General features: G+C 46.0%; 1 protein-coding gene across 3 annotated transcripts in view; it reads right to left on the reverse strand.

The window, feature by feature from the left end:
• Positions 1-26,705, reverse strand: part of LOC137334901 (aldo-keto reductase family 1 member C23-like protein) — a 247,635-nt gene that overhangs the window by 5,447 nt on the left and 215,483 nt on the right. For 2 of the 3 annotated variants that reach the window (XM_067999985.1, XM_067999987.1), the window contains exon 8: positions 1,182-1,264. In XM_067999985.1, the coding sequence (XP_067856086.1) occupies positions 1,182-1,264 (83 nt within the window). The other variant, XM_067999986.1, reaches the window with a different exon arrangement.

Below are 26,705 nucleotides of genomic sequence, written 5' to 3' on the forward strand. Positions count from 1 at the left end.
TTCTGGAGAGAGTCGTCACTGAGGGCATTACTTCTTCAACTTAGGCCAAGCAGGGTTCAAGAGAAGAAGGAGCAAACTTCAGGTGTCCCCAGGGCTTGGTCCTCAGCCCATTTCCTGTTCCTCACTTAAATCAATGACATTCCAATACCTGAACAAAGGAATGGGCTTCACTCAGTTTTCTGATAACATTACCATTTGGGTATCCTCCATGAACTCAAATCGCATCAGAAAAGCTTCCAATGATATGGAGGAATGGGCATGCCAATGATGAATTCTGCTGAACCTCTGAAAATCAGTGCATGCTATACTCCAAAAGAAAGAAGCACAAGGAATAGGATGTGAGGATTGAGTTCATGTGAAAACCAATCAAGACCAGCTAAGAGTAGAAGTTCCTGGTCATAACTTTCCAGAGGAATATGACTTAGACACATGAATGACATCAGCTTCAGGGCATTAGCCAGTGTGTCCTTTGCGATAAAAAGCACAGAGTTAACCGCAGTACTTTCCTGAGACTGCATAAAGCTACATCCATCCAATCCTGGAACATGGCCTTCCAGCCTGGTGCACAGCAAGTAGTCAACATATTGAGGCTACAAACAATCCAGAACAGAGCATTATAGGCAACATATCGCCCGCCACACTTTATTTGCTGAACCTTTTTCTTTCTCTGGATCTTTGCATCTCCCAGGAGATTACATGGCTGCAGGGGTGGGTGGGAAGAAATGTTTAACCATGAAGGTCCAGCCAGCATGGTCCGGGGCGGTGGGGGGGCTTGGTGGACCAGATGGTCTTTTGCTGCCTGTAAATTTTGTATGTTTGTATATAACCTATGTGGGCTCCAAACAATGGAAGAAAAGCTTCCAAGACTCCAGCAGAGGTACATGGAGAAGGTGGGGACTAATCCATCGCTGTCAACACTGATAGAGGGAGAGGCCATTTAATGACAGAAGATTCTATCACAGCGATCAGCTAAGCCAGTGACACTGAAATCCATACTGAAATCTGTCACAATTGACAGACATATTTCAGAATATCCAATATAAAAAGGATGTGAAAAGTGTTATCCTTAGCAAGCTCCTGGTATTATCAGCAACCACCTAAATCACACTCCCTGCCATGGTAGCTGATTTCTTAGATTAAGGATCACAGCACAAAAATAGACCCAATTGTTATTTACTTACATTTCAATTGATATATATCGGCAGTTTCTGTTTATTCCATCAATCATTTCCATCTCTTCATCAGTCAGCTGGAAATCAAAGATCTGCAACATATAGAGAGTCAGTCACATCGAGATTTGGAAATCGCTGCACTTCCTTTGCTACGACACAACAATCCTTGGGGGCTGAGTATTTTGTACATCATGAGATTATTAACATCCTTAACACAGCAACTCACAGCCTCCTCAATTGCTCGGTTGGTAAACTCAGTGTAATTGAGCCATCTCAACCAGATGGTGCCAGGTTCAGTTGTAGTCTCTGATAAGCTTTAACTGGCTTCATTGTCCCTTGGAGAAATATTAGTCAGGGTTCTGGCTCCTCACTCTATCCAACGACCCTTGCTAGAAAGTGTGTGACAGCAACAAAGTAAGGTGCAATGGAATGTCATTCTCAGCCAAATATGCTGCCGACACTCACTGTCCAGACCCACACAGGAAGAATGTCCAAGGTACTGGAGGCATGAGGCAGCGTCTGCTGGAGGAAAAAATAGAATATATGAGCGAAAAAATTTATCGCCAGAGTGCAACCACTTTACAAGAGATAGTGTTGGAATTCCTAACTTTCTAATGAGGGAGGGGATGTATTACATGGCAGGGAGGGGAATCATAGAATCATAGAAGTTTACAACATGGAAACAGGCCCTTCGGCCCAACATGTCCATGTCGCCCAGTTTGTACCACTAAGCTAGTCCCAGTTGCCTGCACTTGGCCCATATCCCTCTATACCCATCTTACCCATGTAACTGTCCAAATGCTTTTTAAAAGACAAAATTGTACCCGCCTCTACTACTGCCTCTGGCAGCTCGTTCCAGACACTCACCACCCTTTGAGTGAAAAAATTGCCCCTCTGGACCCTTTTGTATCTCTCCCCTCTCACCTTAAATCTATGCCCCCTCGTTATAGACTCCCCTACCTTTGGGAAAAGATTTTGACTATCTACCTTATCTATGCCCCTCATTATTTTATAGACTTCTGTAAGATCACCCCTAAACCTCCTACTCTCCAGGGAAAAAAGTCTCAGTCTATCCAACCTCTCCCTATAAGTCAAACCATCAAGTCCCGGTAGCATCCTAGTAAATCTTTTCTGCACTCTTTCTAGTTTAATAATATCATTTCTATAATAGGGTGACCAGAACTGTACACAGTACTCCAAGTGTGGCCTTACTAATGTCTTGTACAACTTCAACAAGACATCCCAACTCCTGTATTCAATGTTCTGACCAATGAAACCAAGCATGCCGAATGCCTTCTTCACCACCCTATCCACCTGTGACTCCACTTTCAAGGAGCTATGAACCTGTACTCCTAGATCTCTTTGTTCTATAACTCTCCCCAACGCCCTACCATTAACGGAGTAGGTCCTGGCCCAATTCGATCTACCAGAATGCATCACCTCACATTTATCTAAATTAAACTCCATCTGCCATTCATCGGCCCACTGGCCCAATTTATCAAGATCCCGTTGCAATCCTAGATAACCTTCTTCACTGTCCACAATGCCACCAACCTTGGTGTCATCTGCAAACTTACTAACCATGCCTCCTAAATTCTCATCCAAATCATTAATATAAATAACAAATAACAGCGGACCCAGCACCGATCCCTGAGGCACACCGCTGGTCACAGGCCTCCAGTTTGAAAAACAACCCTCTACAACCACCCTCTGTCTTCTGTCGTCAATCCAATTTTGTATCCAATTGGCTACCTCACCTTGGATCCCGTGAGATTTAACCTTATGTAACAACCTACCATGCGATACCTTGTCAAAGGCTTTGCTAAAGTCCATGTAGACCACGTCTACTGCACAGCCCTCATCTATCTTCTTGGTTGCCCCTTCAAAAAACTCAATCAAATTCGTGAGACATGATTTTCCACTCACAAAACCATGCTGACTGTTCCTAATCAGTCCCTGCCTCTCCAAATGCCTGTAGATCCTGTCTCTCAGAATACCCTCTAACAGCTTACCCACTACAGATGTCAGGCTCACCGGTCTGTAGTTCCCAGGCTTTTCCCTGCCGCCCTCCTTAAACAAAGGCACAACATTTGCTACCCTCCAATCTTCAGGCACCTCACCTGTAGCTGTCGATGATTCAAATATCTCTGCTAGGGGATCCGCAATTTCCTCCCTAACCTCCCATAACGTCCTGGGATACATTTCATCAGGTCCCGGAGATTTATCTACCTTGATGCGCGTTAAGACTTCCAGCACCTCCCTCTCTGTAATATGTACACTCCTCAAGACATCACTATTTATTTCCCCAAGTTCCCTAACATCCATGCTTTTCTCAACCGTAAATACCAATGTGAAATATTCATTCAGGATCTCACCCATCTCTTGTGGTTCCGCACATAGATGACCTTGTTGATCCTTAAGAGGCCCAACTCTCTCCCTAGTTACTCTTTTGCCCTTTATGTATTTGTAGAAGCTCTTTGGATTCTCCTTTGCCTTATCTGCCAAAGCAATCTCATGTCCCCTTTTTGCCCTCCTGATTTCTCTCTTAACACTACTCCGGCAATCTCTATACTCTTCAAGGGATCCACTTGATCCCAGCTGTCTATGCATGTCATATGCCTCCTTCTTCTTCTTGACTAGGGCCTCAATCTCCCGAGTCATCCAAGGTTTGCCTTTCACTTTATAAGGAATGTGCTTACCCTGAACCCTGGTTAACACACTTTTGAAAGCCTCCCACTTACCAGACGTCCCTTTGCCTGCCAACAGACTCTCCCAATCAACTTCTGAATGTTCCTGTCTAACATCATCAAAATTGGCCTTTCCCCAATTTAGAATTTTAACTTTTGGGCCAGACCTATCCTTCTCCATAGCTATCTTAAAACTAATGGAATTATGATCACTGGTCCCAAAGTGATCCCTCACTAACACTTCTGTCACCTGCCCTTCCTTATTTCCCAAGAGGAGGTCAAGTTTTGCCCCCTCTCTCGTCGGGCCATCCACATACTGAATGAGAAATTCCTCCTGAATACACTCAACAAATTTCTCTCCATCCAAGCCCCCAATGCTATGTCTGTCCCAGTCAATGTTGGGAAAGTTAAAGTCCCCGACTATTACCACCCTGTTTTTCTTGCAGCTGTCTGTAATCTCCTTACATATTTGCTCCTCAATTTCCCGTTGACTATTTGGGGGTCTGTAGTACAATCCTATCAAAGTGATCTCTCCCTTCTTATTTTTCAGTTCTACCCATATAGACTCAGTGGGCGAACCCTCGGATATATCCCCTCTCACTACTGCCGTGATGTTCTCCCTAATCAAGAACGCAACTCCCCCTCATCTCTTACCTCCTGCTCTATCTTTCCTATAGCATCTGTACCCTGGAACATTGAGCTGCCAGTCCTGCCCCTCCCTTAGCCATGTTTCAGTAATAGCTATAACATCCCAATGTATTACATGGCAGGGGATGTGTTACATGGCAGGGAGGGGATGTATTACATGGCAGGGAGGGGATTTATTACATGGCAGGGAGGGGGATGTATTACATGGCAGGGAGGGGATGTATTACATGGCAGGGAGGGGATGTATTACATGGCGAGGGATGCATTACATGGCGAGGGGTGTATTACATGGCAGGGGATGTATTACATGGCAGGGGATGTATTACATGGCAGGGGATGTATTACATGGCAGGGGATGTATTACATGGCGAGGGGTGTATTACATGGCGAGGGATGTATTACATGGCGAGGGGTGTATTACATGGCGAGGGATGTATTACATGGCAGGGGATGTATTACATGGCGAGGGGTGTATTACATGGCGAGGGATGTATTACATGGCGAGGGATGTATTACATGGCGAGGGATGTATTACATGGCGAGGGATGTATTACATGGTGAGGGATGTATTACATGGCGAGGGGTGTATTACATGGCGAGGGGTGTATTACATGGCAGGGGATGTATTACATGGCAGGGGATGTATTACATGGCAGGGGATGTATTACATGGCGAGGGATGTATTACATGGCGAGGGATGTATTACATGGCGAGGGATGTATTACATGGTGAGGGATGTATTACATGGCGAGGGGTGTATTACATGGCAGGGGATGTATTACATGGCAGGGGATGTATTACATGGCGAGGGATGTATTACATGGCAGGGGATGTATTACATGGCAAGGGGTGTATTACATGGCAGGGGATGTATTACATGGCGAGGGATGTATTACAGGGCAGGGGATGTATTACATGGCGAGGGATGTATTACATGGCAGGGGATGTATTACATGGCGAGGGGTGTATTACATGGCAGGGGATGTATTACATGGTGAGGGGTGTATTGCATGGCGAGGGATGTATTACATGGCGAGGGATGTATTACATGGCGAGGGATGTATTACATGGCGAGGGGTGTATTACATGGCGAGGGGTGTATTACATGGCGAGGGGTGTATTACATGGCGAGGGATGTATTACATGGCAGGGGATGTATTACATGGCGAGGGGTGTATTACATGGCGAGGGATGTATTACATGGCGAGGGATGTATTACATGGCAGGGGATGTATTACATGGCGAGGGATGTATTACATGGCGAGGGATGTATTACATGGAGAGGGATGTATTACATGGTGAGAGATGTATTACATGGCGAGGGGTGTATTACATGGCGAGGGGTGTATTACATGGCAGGGGATGTATTACATGGCAGGGGATGTATTACATGGCAGGGGATGTATTACATGGCGAGGGATGTATTACATGGCGAGGGATGTATTACATGGCGAGGGGTGTATTACATGGCGAGGGATGTATTACATGGTGAGAGATGTATTACATGGCGAGGGGTGTATTACATGGCGAGGGGTGTATTACATGGCAGGGGATGTATTACATGGCAGGGGATGTATTACATGGCAGGGGATGTATTACATGGCGAGGGATGTATTACATGGCGAGGGATGTATTACATGGCGAGGGGTGTATTACATGGCGAGGGATGTATTACATGGCGAGGGGTGTATTACATGGCGAGGGGTGTATTACATGGCAGGGGATGTATTACATGGCAGGGGATGTATTACATGGCGAGGGATGTATTACATGGCGAGGGATGTATTACATTGCAGGGGATGTATTACATGGCGAGGGGTGTATTACATGGCAGGGGATGTATTACATGGCGAGGGATGTATTACATGGCAGGGGATGTATTCCATGGCGAGGGATGTATTACATGGCAGGGGATGTATTACATGGCGAGGGGTGTATTACATGGCAGGGGATGTATTACATGGCGAGGGGTGTATTACATGGCAGGGGATGTATTACATGGCGAGGGGTGTATTACATGGCGAGCGATGTATTACATGGCAGGGGATGTATTACATGGCAGGGGATGTATTACATGGCAGGGAGGGGATGTATTCCATGGCGAGGGATGTATTACATGGCGAGGGGTGTATTACATGGCGAGGGATGTATTACATGGCAGGGGATGTATTACATGGCGAGGGGTGTAATACATGGCGAGGGATGTATTACATGGCGCGGGATGTATTACATGGCGAGGGATGCATTACATGGCGAGGGATGTATTACATGGCGAGGGATGTATTACATGGCAGGGGATGTATTACATGGCAGGGGATGTATTACATGGCGAGGGATGTATTACATGGCGAGGGATGTATTACATGGCGAGGGATGTATTACATGGTGAGGGATGTATTACATGGCGAGGGGTGTATTACATGGCAGGGGATGTATTACATGGCGAGGGATGTATTACATGGCGAGGGATGTATTACATGGCAGGGGATGTATTACATGGCGAGGGGTGTATTACATGGCAGGGGATGTATTACATGGCGAGGGATGTATTACATGGCAGGGGATGTATTCCATGGCGAGGGATGTATTACATGGCAGGGGATGTATTACATGGCGAGGGGTGTATTACATGGCAGGGGATGTATTACATGGCGAGGGGTGTATTACATGGCAGGGGATGTATTACATGGCGAGGGGTGTATTACATGGCGAGCGATGTATTACATGGCAGGGGATGTATTACATGGCAGGGGATGTATTACATGGCAGGGAGGGGATGTATTCCATGGCGAGGGATGTATTACATGGCGAGGGGTGTATTACATGGCGAGGGATGTATTACATGGCAGGGGATGTATTACATGGCGAGGGGTGTAATACATGGCGAGGGATGTATTACATGGCGCGGGATGTATTACATGGCGAGGGATGCATTACATGGCGAGGGATGTATTACATGGCGAGGGATGTATTACATGGCAGGGGATGTATTACATGGCAGGGGATGTATTACATGGCGAGGGATGTATTACATGGCGAGGGATGTATTACATGGCGAGGGATGTATTACATGGTGAGGGATGTATTACATGGCGAGGGGTGTATTACATGGCAGGGGATGTATTACATGGCAGGGGATGTATTACATGGCGAGGGATGTATTACATGGCAGGGGATGTATTACATGGCGAGGGGTGTATTACATGGCAGGGGATGTATTACATGGCGAGGGATGTATTACAGGGCAGGGGATGTATTACATGGCGAGGGATGTATTACATGGCAGGGGATGTATTACATGGCGAGGGGTGTATTACATGGCAGGGGATGTATTACATGGCGAGGGGTGTATTACATGGCGAGGGATGTATTACATGGCAGGGGATGTATTACATGGCGAGGGGTGTATTACATGGCGAGGGATGTATTACATGGCGAGGGATGTATTACATGCAGGGGATGTATTACATGGCGAGGGATGTATTACATGGCGAGGGGTGTATTACATGGCGAGGGGTGTATTACATGGCAGGGGATGTATTACATGGCAGGGGATGTATTACATGGCAGGGGATGTATTACATGGCAGGGGATGTATTACATGGCGAGGGGTGTATTACATGGCGAGGGATGTATTACATGGCGAGGGATGTATTACATGGTGAGGGATGTATTACATGGCGAGGGGTGTATTACATGGCGAGGGGTGTATTACATGGCAGGGGATGTATTACATGGCAGGGGATGTATTACATGGCGAGGGATGTATTACATGGCGAGGGATGTATTACATGGCAGGGGATGTATTACATGGCGAGGGGTGTATTACATGGCAGGGGATGTATTACATGGCGAGGGATGTATTACATGGCAGGGGATGTATTACATGGCGAGGGGTGTATTACATGGCAGGGGATGTATTACATGGCGAGGGGTGTATTACATGGCAGGGGATGTATTACATGGCGAGGGATGTATTACATGGCGAGGGATGTATTACATGGCAGGGGATGTATTCCATGGCGAGGGATGTATTACATGGCAGGGGATGTATTACATGGCGAGGGGTGTATTACATGGCAGGGGATGTATTACATGGCGAGGGGTGTATTACATGGCAGGGGATGTATTACATGGCGAGGGGTGTATTACATGGCGAGGGATGTATTACATGGCGAGGGATGTATTACATGGCAGGGGATGTATTACATGGCAGGGGATGTATTACATGGCGAGGGATGTAATACATGGCGAGGGATGTATTACATGGCAGGGGATGTATTACATGGCGAGGGGTGTATTACATGGCAGGGGATGTATTACATGGCGAGGGATGTATTACATGGCAGGGGATGTATTACATGGCGAGGGGTGTATTACATGGCGAGGGATGTATTACATGGCGGGGGATGTATTACATGGCGAGGGATGTATTACATGGCGAGGGATGTATTACATGGCAGGGGATGTATTACATGGCGAGGGGTGTATTACATGGCGAGGGGTGTATTACATGGCAGGGGATGTATTACATGGCGAGGGGTGTATGACATGGCGAGGGATGTATTACATGGCGAGGGATGTATTACATGGCGAGGGATGTATTACATGGCGAGGGATGTATTACATGGCGAGGGATGTATTACATGGCAGGGGATGTATGCGAGGGATGTATTACATGGCGAGGGATGTATTACATGGCAGGGGATGTATTACATGGCGAGGGATGTATTACATGGCGAGGGATGTATTACATGGCAGGGGATGTATTACATGGCGAGGGATGTATTACATGGCAGGGGATGTATTACATGGTGAGGGGTGTATTACATGGTGAGGGATGTATTACATGGCGAGGGATGTATTACATGGCGAGGGTTGTATTACATGGCGAGGGATGTATTACATGGCGAGGGATATAAACAATCGAGAACTCCCCTTATTGACATCAATGCTCCCCGTTGATGATCAGACTGATCCTGTGGACTGTGGATTTTCCCTGCATGCCCGGAGTAGTGTCAATTCGTGTAAATATGTCAAAAAAACATGGAAAGAACAAAAATGTTGTGTCATCTTGTTCAGGTTGACCATGGCATTAACCCACAGAAGCCACTTTTGCAATATGCCGGGCACTGAAACTTAATAACTCAGTGATTGCTTACTCACTGATGCTTCATTATATCTCAAAAGGACATGTCCAGAGATGCCAACATCGGGACATCCTGGATCTGGGATATTTAACCACAATGATGAATACACAAAGCGTAGCCTCACATTAAAAACCTAAATAGGGTTAAAACTGGCAAGCTTTGTTGGTCACATGGAATGGCCAAGCGGCATAAACGTGTTCTGCTTCTTCCGTCCCTTTAATTTCTGCCCCCCCCTCTTTTTCCTGCCAATTTCCAGCCTGTTCCTCAGTGAGGCATTGCTGGGTTACAGTTCCATGGACTGGTCACCCTTAGGGTACCTCATCCAAGGCACAACACTCAACAACACTCAATAGGCTCAACACCATCTCGGACGGAGCATTTTGCTTGATTGGTGCCGTTACCACTGGACTCAAGTGGCCCCAGTCCCTGGCACACTGTGACTGCAGTATGTACTACTTATAGGTTGCATTGTAGCTCATCACCTTCCTCTCAGGCAGCCTCTTCCCACCAAGTGGGACAAGAGCAATAATATTATGGGAATGCCATCATCCCCAAGTTCTCCTCCAAGTTACATGCCATCCTAACTTGGACATACATCGCCATTCCTCATCATCACTGGATCAATATCCTAGAATTCCAAACTGAATAGCATTGTGGGAGCATCACCACAAGGACTGCAGCAGTTCAAGGAAAAAACCCAGTGCCACCTTCTTGGTAATTAGGAATGGGCAATAAATGCAGCCTTGGCCAGCGCCACAAGCAATTGGAAAAAAGTTGCGGACATGAAGAGTCCAACAGGCTCTAACTGACAATATCTTCAATGGAGTGCCTGATCTGCCAAATGTAGTTAAACTTGGAAGAGGTGGCGGGGCAGTGGGCGGGGAAAATAAAAGCAATTGGAAAGCACAAGCATCGGAGGTAGAAATAGATGAGTTTAATAAATAAATAAAACAATTTAGTAAAAGGGATAGCACACAGGAGGAATAATGGGAACAATGGAAGGAAATCAAATCATCAGGTTATAAGCAGGGAAGACAGATAAAGAAACGCGGTGTTAGCTTGGACAAGAAAAAAAGGTTAAATATGAACAAAAATAATAAAATGTATGCATTGCAATGCTCAGTGTGGGAGATAAACTAGGGGAAATAGAAGAATGATGTTGCAGGAAGATAGATATTTAATAGCACTAACACAAACTTGGCTATTTGTAAAATTTTTCTGAGATTTTTCTGAGACTGTTGGGGCAGTAATTGGCCGGATTGGATTTGTCCTGCTTTTTGTGGACAATGAGAATCCCTACGTGGTCAGTTTTTGGTAAAATATTAAGATGCCTACGTGGCAAAGAAGCAGAATGTAAAATGGTTAGAAAGGGTTAATTAGTTAGTAACTGAGATTGGTACAGGTGGCCTGGCCCTCCTGCTGGGCCATATGTTTGCTTAGTCAGCAGGCCTGCATTGTCTTATCAATGTAGAGTCTTTGATGTGATTCAAGGACTGGTCTGAATGTCTCCATGTTTATGGCAGATCAATATAGGTAACGAGCTTAGCCAAAGTTGAAAGACATTCCAGGTTGGGAGATAAGGAACAGAAGGAACAGGGAAGAACATTCCAAGTTGGAAGGTGAGGAAGTATCCCCTTTGATGTCTAACAGCAACATGGTCAGCACATGGATTATCTATGATTGGCCGGAAATAATGTAACCCCGCATGGCAACCTGTGCCCGGCTTATGATTGGTGTTGACTCTTGTGTTAATGATGTTCCAACCCCTATCGATTTGTATAAAGGTATGAGTCTTTGTCTTTGTCTCCTTATTCTGTTAGAATCGTTCGGATTCTCTCAGGAATCTGAATTGAAGCTACAGACTAAGATCTGCTATTAAAGTTATGTTGAACTTTAAAGAAAAACTGGGGAATGATCAATGGCCATTGGGAGGAATTAAAGACCTAGATACTGCCATAAAAGCACAGGAATTAATTTGGAAAAATAACGGAAATAAAGCAACCAAAGATTTGATTGCTTTATGGAGACAGTACTGTCAAGAACTGAAGGAAGCTTCGTTATTAGCAAGTTGGCAGGATAATGCGTTGAAGTTAGGGATAGGACTCAGTGAAGGAGGGGTGGTCAAGTCCGTAGAGGTCCTAAAAGGAGAATGTGCTCATGAAAAGTGCTCTAAAAAGAGGTCTGAAAAGTCTTCGGGCGAGCCCAAACTGGTTGAGAAAAGTGGATTATGTAATCCAATGATTGGCCTTGCCTTGGCTGGGGGAGACGATGATCATTTGGATGAGTGGAATTGTAGGTCCCGTGTAGCTCCCCAGGGTCCTAGTGCCCCTCCAGAGTACAGTAATATCTATTCTTCAGGGCCTACGGTACAGACTGTTCAAACCCCTGTGATAATGCCTCAAACTGTCTCCCCGGTTGCTTCCCGTACTAGAAGTAAAACTAGGGAATTATTGGCTCCAACATTTAAATTCTCAGTCAGCCCACTTAGTTTAAGACAGCAGAGAGATCAGAGATTGGACAGTCAGGGACTTAGAGACGCAGAAACTGAAGAGTCAGGAGACGACTTGCCATCACTAAACTTAGAACGTACTACTGAGACACTAGCTAGGGATGAGCCGACCCCTCGTCAGTTACCAATGAGGCCGATGCCTAATCCCACTTTTGACCCAAACCCAGCCAATGTTGGAGTAGCCGGCAACTCCCAAACGATAGATGTGTATTGTCCATGGAAACCTAACGAGATAATGGCCATTCTAACCGGGGTGCCGGATAGGAGAAAGTCACCGACCGCATTTATAGAATTCCTTAAGACTACCGTTTCTGTCTATAATGCAGAATCAAGGGACTTATGGTCGCTAATACAGCAAGTTTTAACCCATGCTGAACATACCAAATTCCTGGACCAATTGAATGTCCGGACTCATGTCGCATTGGTAGCACAGATACCAAACAATGATGTTGAGCGCCAGGAGCGTCTTTTGGGTGCCCTTAGTGCTACTCTACAAAAACCAATTGACATAACTAAGATCTTAGACACCAGGCCTAAAAAGGGAGAAGGAGCAGATGAATATTTGGAAAGATTCTCGGAAGTATACCGGAATCAATCAGGAGACACAGCGTACCGTGAGGGAAGAGACTCACCACAGTACTGCGCTATGCTACTGAACTGCCTACCGATTCCGGTTTCTCAAGCAATTAGGACTAATAATATGGACTGGTCAGAGAATAGTTCCAGCCAGATGAATAGGGCAGTAAAATACTACTGGATGGATAATAAGCACCAGGAAGGTCAGGCCCAAGTTAGAGTTAAAACTGAGTATGTGGTGAAAAAGGAAGGGCCGAAACGCACCTCAGACAGAACAGGATATCAGATGGAGCCTCAGTATTGTGTTCCAGGATGGGTTGACGGAGAAGGGTATGGGTACGATACACACCCTAACGGACCAACCGCCCCTAACTATGGCCCACCCTACGTTCCTCCGAGACGTAATTTTGAAGGGAGAAGAGGAGGAGGGAGACAAACAGGGTCAGATGCCTGTTTCAATTGTGGTCAGCTAGGCCACTGGAGCAAGGAATGTCCCTCCCGTAGACAGGGAAGAGGGGGCCATATGCAAGGGCAGCGAATGGGAGGTTGGCAAGGGAATCGAGGACGAGGAAGATACACGGACTTTTCCCAAAACAATCCGTTCCCCCAGTATTGACTAGCTAACCTTGTGGTAAACGGGATCCAGTCAGAGCAGGAGCCCGTTCTGTCACTGATGATTAAAGGAAACCCACATACATTCTTGGTAGACACCGGAGCAACAATGTCATCTGTCCAATCGGAGCTCAATCTCCCTGAGTCCCGTGTTAGTCTCCTGAGGAGGTCTATGCGATTTTTTGCTGTGGCCCGTCGGAACTGTCGATCGATGAGTTCCGGGACGCAACATGGGACGCAACCAACAGAGTACCCTTTGTCGTCCAGTACTTCCCCGGAGCGGAGAAACTACGCCATGTTCTCCGCAGCCTTCAACATGTCATCAATGAGGACAAACACCTCGCTATGGCCATCCCCACACCTCCACTACTCGCCTTTAAACAGCCACCCAACCTCAAACAGACCATCGTTCGCAGCAAATTACCCAGCTTTCAAGAGAACAGCGTCCACGACGCCACACAACCCTGCCACGGTAACCTCTGCAAGACATGCCAGATCATCGACACAGATACCACCATCACACGAGAGGACACCACCCACCAGGTGCATGGTTCATACTCCTGTGACTCGGCCAACGTTGTCTACCTCATACGTTGCAGGAAAGGATTCCCCAGAGCATGGTACATTGGCGAGACCATGCAGACGCTGCGACAACGGATGAACGGACACCGCGCAACAATCGCCAAACAGGAGGGTTCCCTCCCAGTCGGGGAACACTTCAGCAGTCATGGACATTCATCCACCGACCTTCGGGTAAGCGTACTCCAAGGCGGCCTTCGAGACACACGACAACGCAAAATCGTCGAGCAGAAATTGATAGCCAAGTTCCGCACCCATGAGGACGGCCTCAACCGGGATCTTGGGTTCATGTCACGCTACACATTACCCCACCAGCGAACAAATGTTATCTGTTTTTAATATAATGGGTCATTTGCTGGCTCTCTCTGCCTTCCGGATGTTTCTGCCTCTCTCTGTGTTTTTTTTTCTCTGTTTTTTTTCCCTGTTTGTTTTTTTGTTGAATGTGTATTCGGGGGTTCTGCAGGTGACACCTCTCTGTCTGAACACGGTGATTGCCTTGGCAACGGGCAGTTGCAGGGGCAGTCTGTAAACACCATGTATTGTTCAATATGTATAAATGCGTAGGCTTCAAGGAGCTCTTGAAACATTTGCCTGAGGAAGGAGAAAATCTCCGAAAGCTTGTGAATTTAAAATAAAATTGCTGGACTATAACTTGGTGTTGTAAAATTGTTTACAATTGTCAACCCCAGTCCATCACCGGCATCTCCACATTACGATATGAGTGGGAGAAATAAGGAATTGGAGGACTTTTACCGAAGCTATATAGGAACGGAATGGGAGGTTATCCGTCGAGCTATGGTTACAGGACCAGAAGGGAGAGCAGAGTATGTTGAGATCCCCTCAGAGTTGTGGAAGGAAGCACCTGTTACAGGTTACATCACTCGGGGTGCTGCAAAAACAATGGGATGGGATCCAGGGCCCTTTGAAATAAAGGGAGTCCCACATATCACCCGGGAGGTGAATTACCCGTACCATGCGAAAGATTTAGGACCCATGATAAAACAGACAGTCGAACAAGCTGATCCAAATAATCGACAGAAACAGACCCTGTCATGCGGCCGGACTATTCTGTTTTACCAGACACCAAGGGTTAACAGGGCACAATTGCACCACCATGTGGGCAATGAAAAACCAGAATATGTTAATCCGCAAGTGTGGGCGGAGGATCCCACACAGGTAGGATGCGTTAAAATGACTCCTATTCATATTGCCCTGCAGGAAAATGTTGTATTACCCTCTATTCGACAATATCCACTAAAGCAACAGGCGATACCAAGCATTGACAAACTGATCGCTGGGTTGTTAAAGCAAGGGATTTTGATTAAATGTCAGTCCCCGTGTAACACGCCGATACTGGCAGTTCCAAAGCCAGGCAAGCCAGACCAGTACAGATTAGTACAGGATTTGCGATCAATCAATGCCATTGTACAGCCGCTGCATGCACTAGTGCCCAATCCAGCTCATATTCTGGCTCAAGTCCCGGCAGCAGCTAAAGTCTTTGCAGTAGTCGATCTTCAACACGCCTTTTTCGCCTTACCGCTAGACCCATCGAGCCAGTACCTTTTTGCCTTCACTTACAAGGGACAGCAATATACTTGGACCCGACTGCCACAAGGCTTCGTTAACTCCCCAACGTTGTTTTCTAGATGCTTACAGGAACAGTTACAGACATTGACTTTGAAACAAGGGTCTGCGCTAGTCCAGTATGTGGACGATCTGTTGATAGCCAGCCCTGATGAGCAGAGTAACCGAAAAGACACTGCCCAATTGCTAAATCACTTATCCTCGCTAGGGTACATAGTATCCCAGTCGAAAGTACTGGTGGGCCAACAGAGGGTTAAGTTTCTTGGCGTCTTGCTCTGAGCAACCGAGCGGAGCTTAGAAAGAAGCAGGATTGAACCAATCTGTCAATTCCCTGTACCTCGCACTGCAAAGGAGGTACGGCAGTGGATGGGAATGGTAAACTATTGCAGACAGTGGATCCCTAACATTGCCTTGGACACTAAATTATTAATGCCATACACCAGCATAGAGGGTGAATTTCAACTAGATTCTGACGCCTTGGGAGCATTTGAGAGATTAAAGGAAGCTTTGTCACAAGCACCCGCATTGGGGAGACCCCTTGTATGACAGACCCTTTCAGTTGTACTGTACTATCCTCACTGATTGCTCGACTGCTGTTTTGACTCAAAAACATGGCGACAAGCATAGACCGGTGGCGTACTACTCTTCAAAGTTAGATCCGGTAGCACTAGGACATCCAGTTTGTACTCAGATTTTAACGGCCATTTACAATAGCCTACAGTCAGCTGCTAATCTGACTTTACAACAGGACATCACTGTATACAGTTCACACTCGGTAACTGCATTATTAGGACAGCTGCAGACTCAACATCTTACCATGGCCCGACAAAATAAGTATGAGATATATCTGCTGAATAATCCTAAGCTGCAATTTAAACATTGTACTACTATCAACCCAGCATGTTTTCTCACAGAGCCATCCCTTGAACAGACTGATCCAGGACATGATTGTTTATCTTTAATTAAGGAAGACACCTCTGTCAGAGACGATCTATCTGATGTCCCAATAAAGGATCCAGACATAACTATGTACGTAGATGGGAGTGCCTCTATTGGTTCCTTTGGAGAGAAACTCTCTGGATATGCAATAGTGGACCAGGACGGTAAAACTGTCGAATCTGCTGCTTTTGAGTTTCCATATTCTGCCCAACAAGCGGAGCTGTTTGCATTGATAAGAGCTTGTGTCCTCGGGAAAGACCAAAGGGTTAATGTGTATACAGATTCCAGATACGCTTTCGGGGTAGTTCACGATTTTGGACAGTTATGGAAAAACAGAGGGTTTCTGACTTCTGTAGGTACGCAGATTTCCCATCAGAAGTTAGTCTCAGGTTTGTTACAAGCCCTTATGCTACCAAGACAGATCTCAGTTATAAAATGCCCCGCCCACATGACAGGACAGACCCCAGTAGATATAGGGAATAGATATGCTGATCAGGAAGCTAAGGAAGCGTCCCAGACACAGAGGGTGGTTGTCCCTAGAATGATGAGTCAGACTAAAAGCTCAAACAAAAGCAAGTCTCCCTCTGAAAAGCCAATGCCAACCATCCAAGACGTCATTAAATTACAGGAGGACGCTCCTGACTGTGATAAACAATTGTGGGAACAACTTGGTTGTACTTATGACTGTGTATCTAAATTATGGGTTACCCCTGTGGGGCAGACCTGTATGTCAGATGAATTAGCATTATGGGTTATTGAATGTGTACACTTTGCAACTCATTGTGGTGCCAAAGCTGTTAGTGGTACGCTGCTGGCCACTTGGTGGCATCCTAGGTTGCAAGCCCTAGCTCAGAGCATCAGCAGTCGCTGTCTCGTTTGTCAACAATACAACCCTGGGAAGGGAGTGCCTTGCGAATGGGGAAAGACCCCTTTGCCGGAAGGTCCCTTTGAGACCCTCCAGATGGACTACATTGAGTTGGAAAGATGTCAGGGTTATAAATATGTCCTAGTTATTGTTGATGTATTTAGTAAATGGATAGAGGCCTATCCGACAACAGATAACAAAGCCTCCACTGTTGTAAAAGTTCTGATGAAAGAGATCATCCCTAGATACGGAATCCCAAATCAATTGAGTTCAGATAACGGCCCTCATTTTGTGGGTCAGGTGAACAAGGAATTCTGCACCCAAATGGGCATTAAACAGCAGTTACACTGTGCCTACAGGCCACAGGCCGCTGGGTTGGTCGAACGAGCTAATCAGACTTTGAAAAATAAACTGGCTAAACTGCAGGCAGAGACTGGTACTACTTGGCTTAAACTCCTTCCTATAGCCTTATTTCAGATACGTACTACTCCGGCTGGGGTAGCGCGATTAAGTCCTGCTGAAATTATATATGGGAGACCCCTCAAGACCCCGTGGAATCAAAACGTTCCGAAGACTGTCCACTTTCACCACATGACGACAGAAATGACTAACTATATTTTGTCATTAACTAAGGCATTGAGAAGCCTCCACTCTTGGGTACGAGCTGCCTACGTCGAACTTCCTCCTATCGCCAGTCCATCTAAAATCGAACCGGGAACGTACGTGTTAATCAGGAATTGGACAAGGAAAGGACTGGAACCTCGTTGGGAGGGGCCCTATCAGGTTCTACTCACCACCCCTACCGCTGTGTAGGTAGAGGGGAAGAGTGCCTGGGTTCACCTCCACCACTGTAAAACTATCAGTCCCACGTCTCAAACTTAAAATGCTAACTTCTCTTTTCTTCTAAGAAATCTTCCCTATATAGGTATCGTGACCAGCTATGAAAGTCTTCCCTTGGATCTTCTGCCTTGAACTCTTGCTGACCCTGGGAGTAACCAAAGAGAGAACATGTCGACGGGACCAGCCTAAGCGCATACACCACTTATGCAAAGGAGACGTACTTCGATGCAACGATAATGACCCAGACGGATTCGGAAGGTGGAACATCACCCGGATAGACGGATGTGCCGGGCTCCTGAGGCAGCCCCACCGCTCGATAGAGTTTGGAATATCGCATGGAGGAATACCTTGTTATTGGACTGAGTGCAAATATGATTATGTTTGTAAACGTGAAGGGGAAAAGACCCCTGAGCTGTGTAAACAAGAGATACACAGAGGTACGATCGGTACCTGAGATTTAACCAAGGGAGAAAGCGTAATGGGTTAGCCCCCATAGAGATTTTTAACTATCCAAGATTAGAGGGTTCTCTGCTACAGAGACGTAAGAGAGATCTCCAACTCCAAAAGCGCGAACTGCAGGTTAACACCTTCCTGTACATGAGTTATGTGTATGCCAAACGGCAGGGTATCTCTAGCTGTTGGGTGTGTTCCCACATTCCTATCCATTCCAAGGGAGGTATCCCTTTAAAGCCGATTCCCTTTATGTCCCATGAATCTGCGGAATGGGTCATTAGACGAAACAATTCGGGAAATGCGATAGGAACCCCGGAAACAATAGAATGGGCATCAGCGGGGTATAGTCTTAATGAGTTTAGAGGATGGTACCAGCCTAATTACAATCAAGCCCATAAGCCCCCGTTCTTGCTCTTGACCAATACGTCTAGACCAAACGGGACGGTATGTTGGAATAAGAATGCCCCAAATAATGGCCCTTTTATGGGACATAGTGATTGCAGCACCACCCACTATTGGCTACCGCCCATAGTCAACCTGACTACCCAGGGCATGTTCCAGGGCCAATGGGCCCCAACGCTTAATAAAACCAGTGGGTTGCCGTGTAATCACCTTGACTCTCAGCCTCTTATATATATGGCTAAAGAGGGAAATTTAACTGCATATAATGGTACGTATTTCATATGCGGCCATAAGGCATACCCATGGTTGCCTCAGAACTGGATCGGGTCCTGTTATTTAGGATATGTAGTACCCCATGTTCATCACTTGCCTTCCCTAGCGGATCATCACCAGTATAGGTCTAAAAGGGAAATTACAGAAACGGAGCGATATTTCGCTATTTTGTTCCCTGGGTATGGGGTAGCCAGGACAACTAAGGAAATTCGGCAGATGGCTTCGGTATTAGAAGAAGTAGCCAATGACACCGCAGTGGCACTGAAGGATACTAATGCAGAAATGATCGCCATTCGGACAATGGCCTTGCAGAATCGCATGGCTTTAGACTACCTGTTAGCCTCAAAAGGGGGAACCTGTGCACTGATTGGATCAGAATGCTGCACCTACATACCAGATAACTCAGAAAATATAACTAATCTGGTTGAGCATATACAGAAAGCCGTAACAAAATTACACCAAACCCTGGGAGAAGGTTGGTTAGAATGGCTTCTCAGTGGCTCATGGGGATCGTACTTGATGCACGGATTAGTTATTCTAATTGTAGCAATACTTACTTTTGGCCTGATCGTTGCTTGCGTTAAAATCTGCTGTAAGGCAGCAATGGAACAAATTCGAGTATAGACTCTGCTCAGGCAGAACTGATGAGTGAACAAGGGTTGGTTATCATTTATTGATAAAAGGGGGGAATGAGAATCCCTACGTGGTCAGTTTTTGGTAAAATATTAAAATGCCTACGTGGCAAACAAGCAGAATGCAAAATGGTTAGAAAGGGTTAATTAGTTAGTAACTGAGATTGGTACAGGTGGCCTGGCCCTCCTGCTGGGCCATATGTTTGCTTAGTCAGCAGGCCTGCATTGTCTTATCAATGATAGGTCTTTGATGTGATTCAAGGACTGGTCTGAATGTCTCCATGTTTATGGCAGATCAATATAGGTAACGAGCTTAGCCAAAGTTGAAAGACATTCCAGGTTGGGAGATAAGGAACAGAAGGAACAGGGAAGAACATTCCAAGTTGGAAGGTGAGGAAGTATCCCCTTTGATGTCTAACAGCAACATGGTCAGCACATGGATTATCTATGATTGGCCAGAAATAATGTAACCCCGCATGGCAACCTGTGCCCGGCTTATGATTGGTGTTGACTCTTGTGTTAATGATGTTCCAACCCCTATCGATTTGTATAAATTGTAAACAATTTTACAACACCAAGTTATAGTCCAGCAATTTTATTTTAAATTCACAAGCTTTCGGAGGCTTCCTCCTTCCTCAGGTAAATGTATAAAGGTATGAGTCTTTATCTTTGTCTTTGTCTCCTTATTCTGTTAGAATCGTTCGGATTCTCTCAGGAATCTGAATTGAAGCTACAGACTAAGATCTGCTATTAAAGTTATTTTGAACTTTACGGTGTACTCGAATCAGTTCTTGCTGAACCAGACTGAGGGGAAAGAATCCGGTTCGTCAACAGGACATACCTGGGCAATTTTCCACATTGTCGGGTAGATGCCAGTGTTGTAGCTGTACTGGAACAGCTTGGCTAGAGGTGCAGCTAGTTCTGGAGCACAAGTCTTCAGCACTACAGCTGGGATGTTGTCGGGGCCCATAGCCTTTGCTGTATCCAGTGCACTCAGCCGTTTCTTGATATCACGTGGAGTGAATCGAATTGGCCGAAGACTGGCTTCTGTGATGGTGGGGATATCGGGAGGAGGCTGAGATGGATCATCCACTCGGCACTTCTGGCTAAAGATGGTTGCAAATGCTTCAGCCTTGTCTTTTGCACTCATGTGCTGGACTCCACTTGACAGGGTAGATGCTGAGAGATTGTTTCCCCTGGCTAGAGAGTCTAGAATCATAGAATCATAGAATCATAGAAGTTACAACATGGAAACAGGCCCTTCGGCCCAACATGTCCATGTCGCCCAGTTTATACCACTAAGCTAGTCCCAATTGCCTGCACTTGGCCCATATCCCTCGATACCCATCTTCCCCATGTAACTGTCCAAATGCTTTTTAAAAGACAAAATTGTACCCGCCTCTACTACTGCCTCTGGCAGCTCGTTCCAGACACTCACCACCCTTTGAGTGAAAAAATTGCCCCTCTGGATCCTTTTGTATCTCTCCCCTCTCACCTTAAATCTGTGCCCCCTCGTTATAGACTCCCCTACCTTTGGGAAAAGATTTTGACTATCTACCTTATCTATGCCCCTCATTATTTTATAGACTTCTATAAGATCACCCCTTAACCTCCTACTCTCCAGGGAATAAAGTCCCAGTCTGTCTAACCTCTCCCTGTAAGTCAAACCATCAAGTCCCGGTAGCATCCTAGTAAATCTTTTCTGCACTCTTTCTAGTTTAATAATATCCTTTCTATAATAGGGTGACCAGAACTGTACACAGTACTCCAAGTGTGGCCTCACCAATGCCCTGTACAACTTCAACAAGACATCCCAACTCCTGCATTCAATGTTCTGACCAATGAAACCAAGCATGCTGAATGCCTTCTTCACCACCCTATCCACCTGTGACTCCACTTTCAAGGAGCTATGAATCTGTACTCCTAGATCTCTTTGTTCTTTAACTCTCCCCAACGCCCTACCATTAACGGAGTAGGTCCTGGCCCGATTCGATCTACCAAAATGCATCACCTCACATTTATCTAAATTAAACTCCATCTGCCATTCATCGGCCCACTGGCCCAATTTATCAAGATCCCGTTGCAATCCTAGATAACCTTCTTCACTGTCCACAATGCCACCAATCTTGGTGTCATCTGCAAACTTACTAACCATGCCTCCTAAATTCTCATCCAAATCATTAATATAAATAACAAATAACAGCGGACCCAGCACCGATCCCTGAGGCACACCGCTGGACACAGGCATCCAGTTTGAAAAACAACCCTCGACAACCACCCTCTGTCTTCTGTCGTCAAGCCAATTTTGTATCCAATTGGCTACCTCACCTTGGATCCCATGAGATTTAACCTTATGTAACAACCTACCATGCGGTACCTTGTCAAATGCTTTGCTGAAGTCCATGTAGACCACGTCTACTGCACAGCCCTCATCTATCTTCTTGGTTACCCCTTCAAAAAACTCAATCAAATTCGTGAGACATGATTTTCCTCTCACAAAACCATGCTGACTGTTCCTAATTAGTCCCTGCCTCTCCAAATGCCTGTAGATTCTGTCCCTCAGAATACCCTCTAACAACTTACCCACTACAGATGTCAGGCTCACTGGTCTGTAGTTCCCAGGCTTTTCCCTGCCGCCCTTCTTAAACAAAGGCACAACATTTGCTACCCTCCAATCTTCAGGCACCTCACCTGTAGCGGTGGATGATTCAAATATCTCTGCTAGGGGACCCGCAATTTCCTCCCTAACCTCCCATAACGTCCTGGGATACATTTCATCAGGTCCCGGAGATTTATCTACCTTGATGCGCGTTAAGACTTCCAGCACCTCCCTCTCTGTAATATGTACACTCCTCAAGACATCACTATTTATTTCCCCAAGTTCCCTAACATCCATGCCTTTCTCAACCGTAAATACCGATGTGAAATATTCATTCAGGATCTCACCCATCTCTTGTGGTTCCGCACATAGATGACCTTGTTGATCCTTAAGAGGCCCTACTCTCTCCCTTGTTACCCTTTTGCCCTTTATGTATTTGTAGAAGCTCTTTGGATTCACCTTTGCCTGATCTGCCAAAGCAATCTCATATCCCCTTTTTGCCCTCCTGATTTCTCTCTTAACTCTACTCCGGCAATCTCTATACTCTTCAAGGGATCCACTTGATCCCAGCTGCCTATGCATGTCATATGCCTCCTTCTTATTTTTGACTAGTGCCTCAATCTCCCGAGTCATCCAAGGTTCCCTACTTCTACCAGCCTTGCCCTTCACTTTATAAGGAATGTGCTTACACTGAACCCTGGTTAACACACTTTTGAAAGCCTCCCACTTACCAGACGTCCCTTTGCCTGCCAACAGACTCTCCCAATCAACTTCTGAAAGTTCCTGTCTAATACCATCAAAATTGGCCTTTCCCCAATTTAAAATTTTAACTTTTGGGCCAGACCTATCCTTCTCCATAGCTATCTTAAAACTAATGGAATTATGATCACTGGTCCCAAAGTGATCCCTCACTAACACTTCTGTCACCTGCCCTTCCTTATTTCCCAAGAGGAGGTCAAGTTTTGCCCCCTCTCTAGTCGGGCCATCCACATACTGAATGAGAAATTCCTCCTGAATACACTCAACAAATTTCTCTCCATCCAAGCCCCTAATGCTATGGCTGTCCCAGTCAATGTTGGGAAAGTTAAAGTCCCCTACTATTACCACCCTATTTTTCTTGCAGCTGTCTGTAATCTCCTTACATATTTGCTCCTCAATTTCCCGTTGACTATTTGGGGGTCTGTAGTACAATCCTATCAAAGTGATCTCTCCCTTCTTATTTTTCAGTTCTACCCATATGGACTCAGTGGGCGAACCCTCGGATATATCCCCTCTCACTACTGCCGTGATGTTCTCCCTAATCAAGAACGCAACTCCCCCTCCTCTCTTACCTCCTGCTCTATCTTTCCTATAGCATCTGTACCCTGGAACATTGAGCTGCCAGTCCTGCCCCTCCCTTAGCCATGTTTCAGTAATAGCTATAACATCCCAGTCCCATGTACCCATCCATGCCCTGAGTTCATCTGCCTTGCCCATCAGACTTCTTGCATTGAAATAAATGCAGTTTAATCTAGTCTTCCCTTGGTCTTTGCCCTGCTTTCTCAGACCATCTGTCCGGTCATGTTCTGTACACTCTCCCTTACTGCCTTTTGTTTCTGTCACCACTTTATTTCCCACTGACTTCCTGCATCGGTTCCCATCCCCCTGCCACATTAGTTTAAACCCTCCCCAACAGCACTAGCAAACACTCCCCCTAGGACATTGGTTCCAGTCCTGCCCAGATGCAGACCGTCCAATTTGTACTGGTCCCACCTCCCCCAGAACCGGTTCCAATGGCCCAGGAATTTGAATCCCTCCCTCTTGCACCATCTCTCAAGCCACGTATTCATCTTAGCTATCCTGTCATTCCTACTCTGACTAGCCCGTGGCACTGGTAGCAATCCTGAGATTACTACCTTTGAGGTCCTACTCTTTAGTTTAACTCCTAACTCCCTAAATTCAGCTTGTAGGACCTCATCCTGTTTTTTACCTATATCGTTGGTGCCTATATGCACCACGACAACTGGCTGTTCACCCTCCCCCATAGTAGCAGGATAAGGGGTCGGCCATTCAAGACTGAGATGAGGAGGAATTTCTTCACAAAGGGTTGTGAATCTTTGGAATTCTCTACCCCAGAGGGCTGTGGAGGCTCAGTCGTTGAGTATATTCAAGACTGAGATAGACAGATTTTTGGACTCTAGGGGAATGAAGGGATATGGGGGATCAGGGGGGAAAGTGGAGTTGAGGTCGAAGATCAGCAATGATCTTGTTGAATGGCGGAGCAGGCTCGAGGGGTCGTATGGCCTACTCCTTCTCCTATTTCTTATGTTCTTATCACAAAGACCGCCTACTTCCATCTCCATCTTCACCTTTACCTCAGCCCATCTGATGCTGAAACCTTCATTCACACTTTTGTTACCTCTAGACTCGACTATTCCAATACTATTCTGGCCGGCTTACCACCTTTCACCCTCCATAAACTTTATCATCAAAAACTCTGCTGCCCATATCCTAACTTGCACCAAGTCCCGTTCACCCATCATCCCTGTACTCACTGTTTTAATTTGTCTCCCGGTCTGTCAACACCTCAAATTTAAAATCCTTATCCATAGAACCAAAGAAAAGATACAGCACAGAAGGGGGCCATTCGGCCCATCGTGTCCGTGCCGGCTCGAAGAACAACGAGGTGCCCATTCTAATCCCCGCTTCCAGCACCCGGTCCATAGCCCTACAGCTTACAGCACTTTAGCTGCAGGTCCAGGTTCTTTTTAAAAGAGTTGAGGGTCCCTGCCTCTACCACCAATTCGGGCAGCGAATTCCATACACCCACCACCCTCTGGGTAAAAAAGTTTTTCCTCATGTCCCCTCTAATCCTTCCACCAATCAGCTTAAATCATTTTGGAGGGGGAGGGCGAACAGCCAGCTGTCGTGGTGCACATAGGCACCAACGATATAGGTAAAAAAGGGGATGAGGTCCTAAAAGCAGAATATAGGGAGTTAGGAGGTAAATTAAAAAATAGGACCTCAAAGGTAGTAATCTCAGGATTGCTGCCAGTGCCACGTGCTAGTCAGAGTAGAAATAGGAGGATATTTCAAATGAATACGTGGCTAGAGGAATGGTGCAAGGGGGAGGGATTCAAATTCCTGGGACACTGGAAACGGTTCTGGGGGAGGTGGGACCAGTACAAACCGGACGGTCTGCACCTGGGCAGGGCCGGGACCGCTGTCCTAGGAGGAGTGTTTGCTAGTGCTGTTGGGGAGGGTTTAAACTAAAGTGGCAGGGGGTTGGGAACCTGAGCAGGGAGAGAGAGGAAAGCGTAACAGGAAGGGACAGAAGGTATGGAGTAATAGGTAAAGTGTTAAAAAAGGAAAAAGCAGGAACTAAGCGTCACAAAACAGATTTGAAAGTTCTTTATCTGAATGCACGTAGCATTCGTAATAAAATGGACGAGTTAACGGCACAAATAACTACGTATGGGTATGATCTTGTGGCCATTACAGAAACATGGCTGCAGGGTGACAACGACTGGGAATTAAATATGCCAGGGTATTTAACAATCAGGAAGGACAGGCAGGAAGGAAGGGGAGGTGGGGTGGCTATGTTAATAAAGGAAGGAATCACTGTAATACAGAGAAATGATATTGGGACAAAGCATCAAGATAATGAAACAGTTTGGGTGGAGATAAGGAATAATAAGGGAAAAAAAACATTAGTGGGCGTAGTATATAGGCCTCCTAATAGTTGCAACTCTGCTGGAAGAAGTATTAATCAGGAGATAGTCGGGGCATGTAATAAGGGAACAGCCATAATTATGGGGGATTTTAATTATCATATTAACTGGACAAATCAAATTGGGCAGAGCAGCCTTGAGGACGAGTTCATTGAATGCATCAGGGATGGATTTCTTGAGCAGTATGTAACTGATCCTACAAGGGGGCAGGCAACCTTGGACCTGGTCCTGTGTAATGAGTCAGGATTAATTAATAATGTCCTAGTTAAGGATCCCCTTGGAACGAGCGACCACAACATGGTTGAATTCCATATCCAATTAGAGGGTGAGAAGGTTGATTCTCAAACAAGCGTACTGAGCTTGAATAAAGGAGACTATGATGGTATGAGAGCGGAATTGATTAAAGTGGACTGGGAAAATAGATTAAAGGGTAAGACGGTACATGAGCAGTGGTGTTCATTTAGGGAGTTATTTT

Source organism: Heptranchias perlo, chromosome 18 (genome assembly GCF_035084215.1).
Source record: "Heptranchias perlo isolate sHepPer1 chromosome 18, sHepPer1.hap1, whole genome shotgun sequence".
Taxonomy (NCBI): domain Eukaryota; kingdom Metazoa; phylum Chordata; class Chondrichthyes; order Hexanchiformes; family Hexanchidae; genus Heptranchias; species Heptranchias perlo.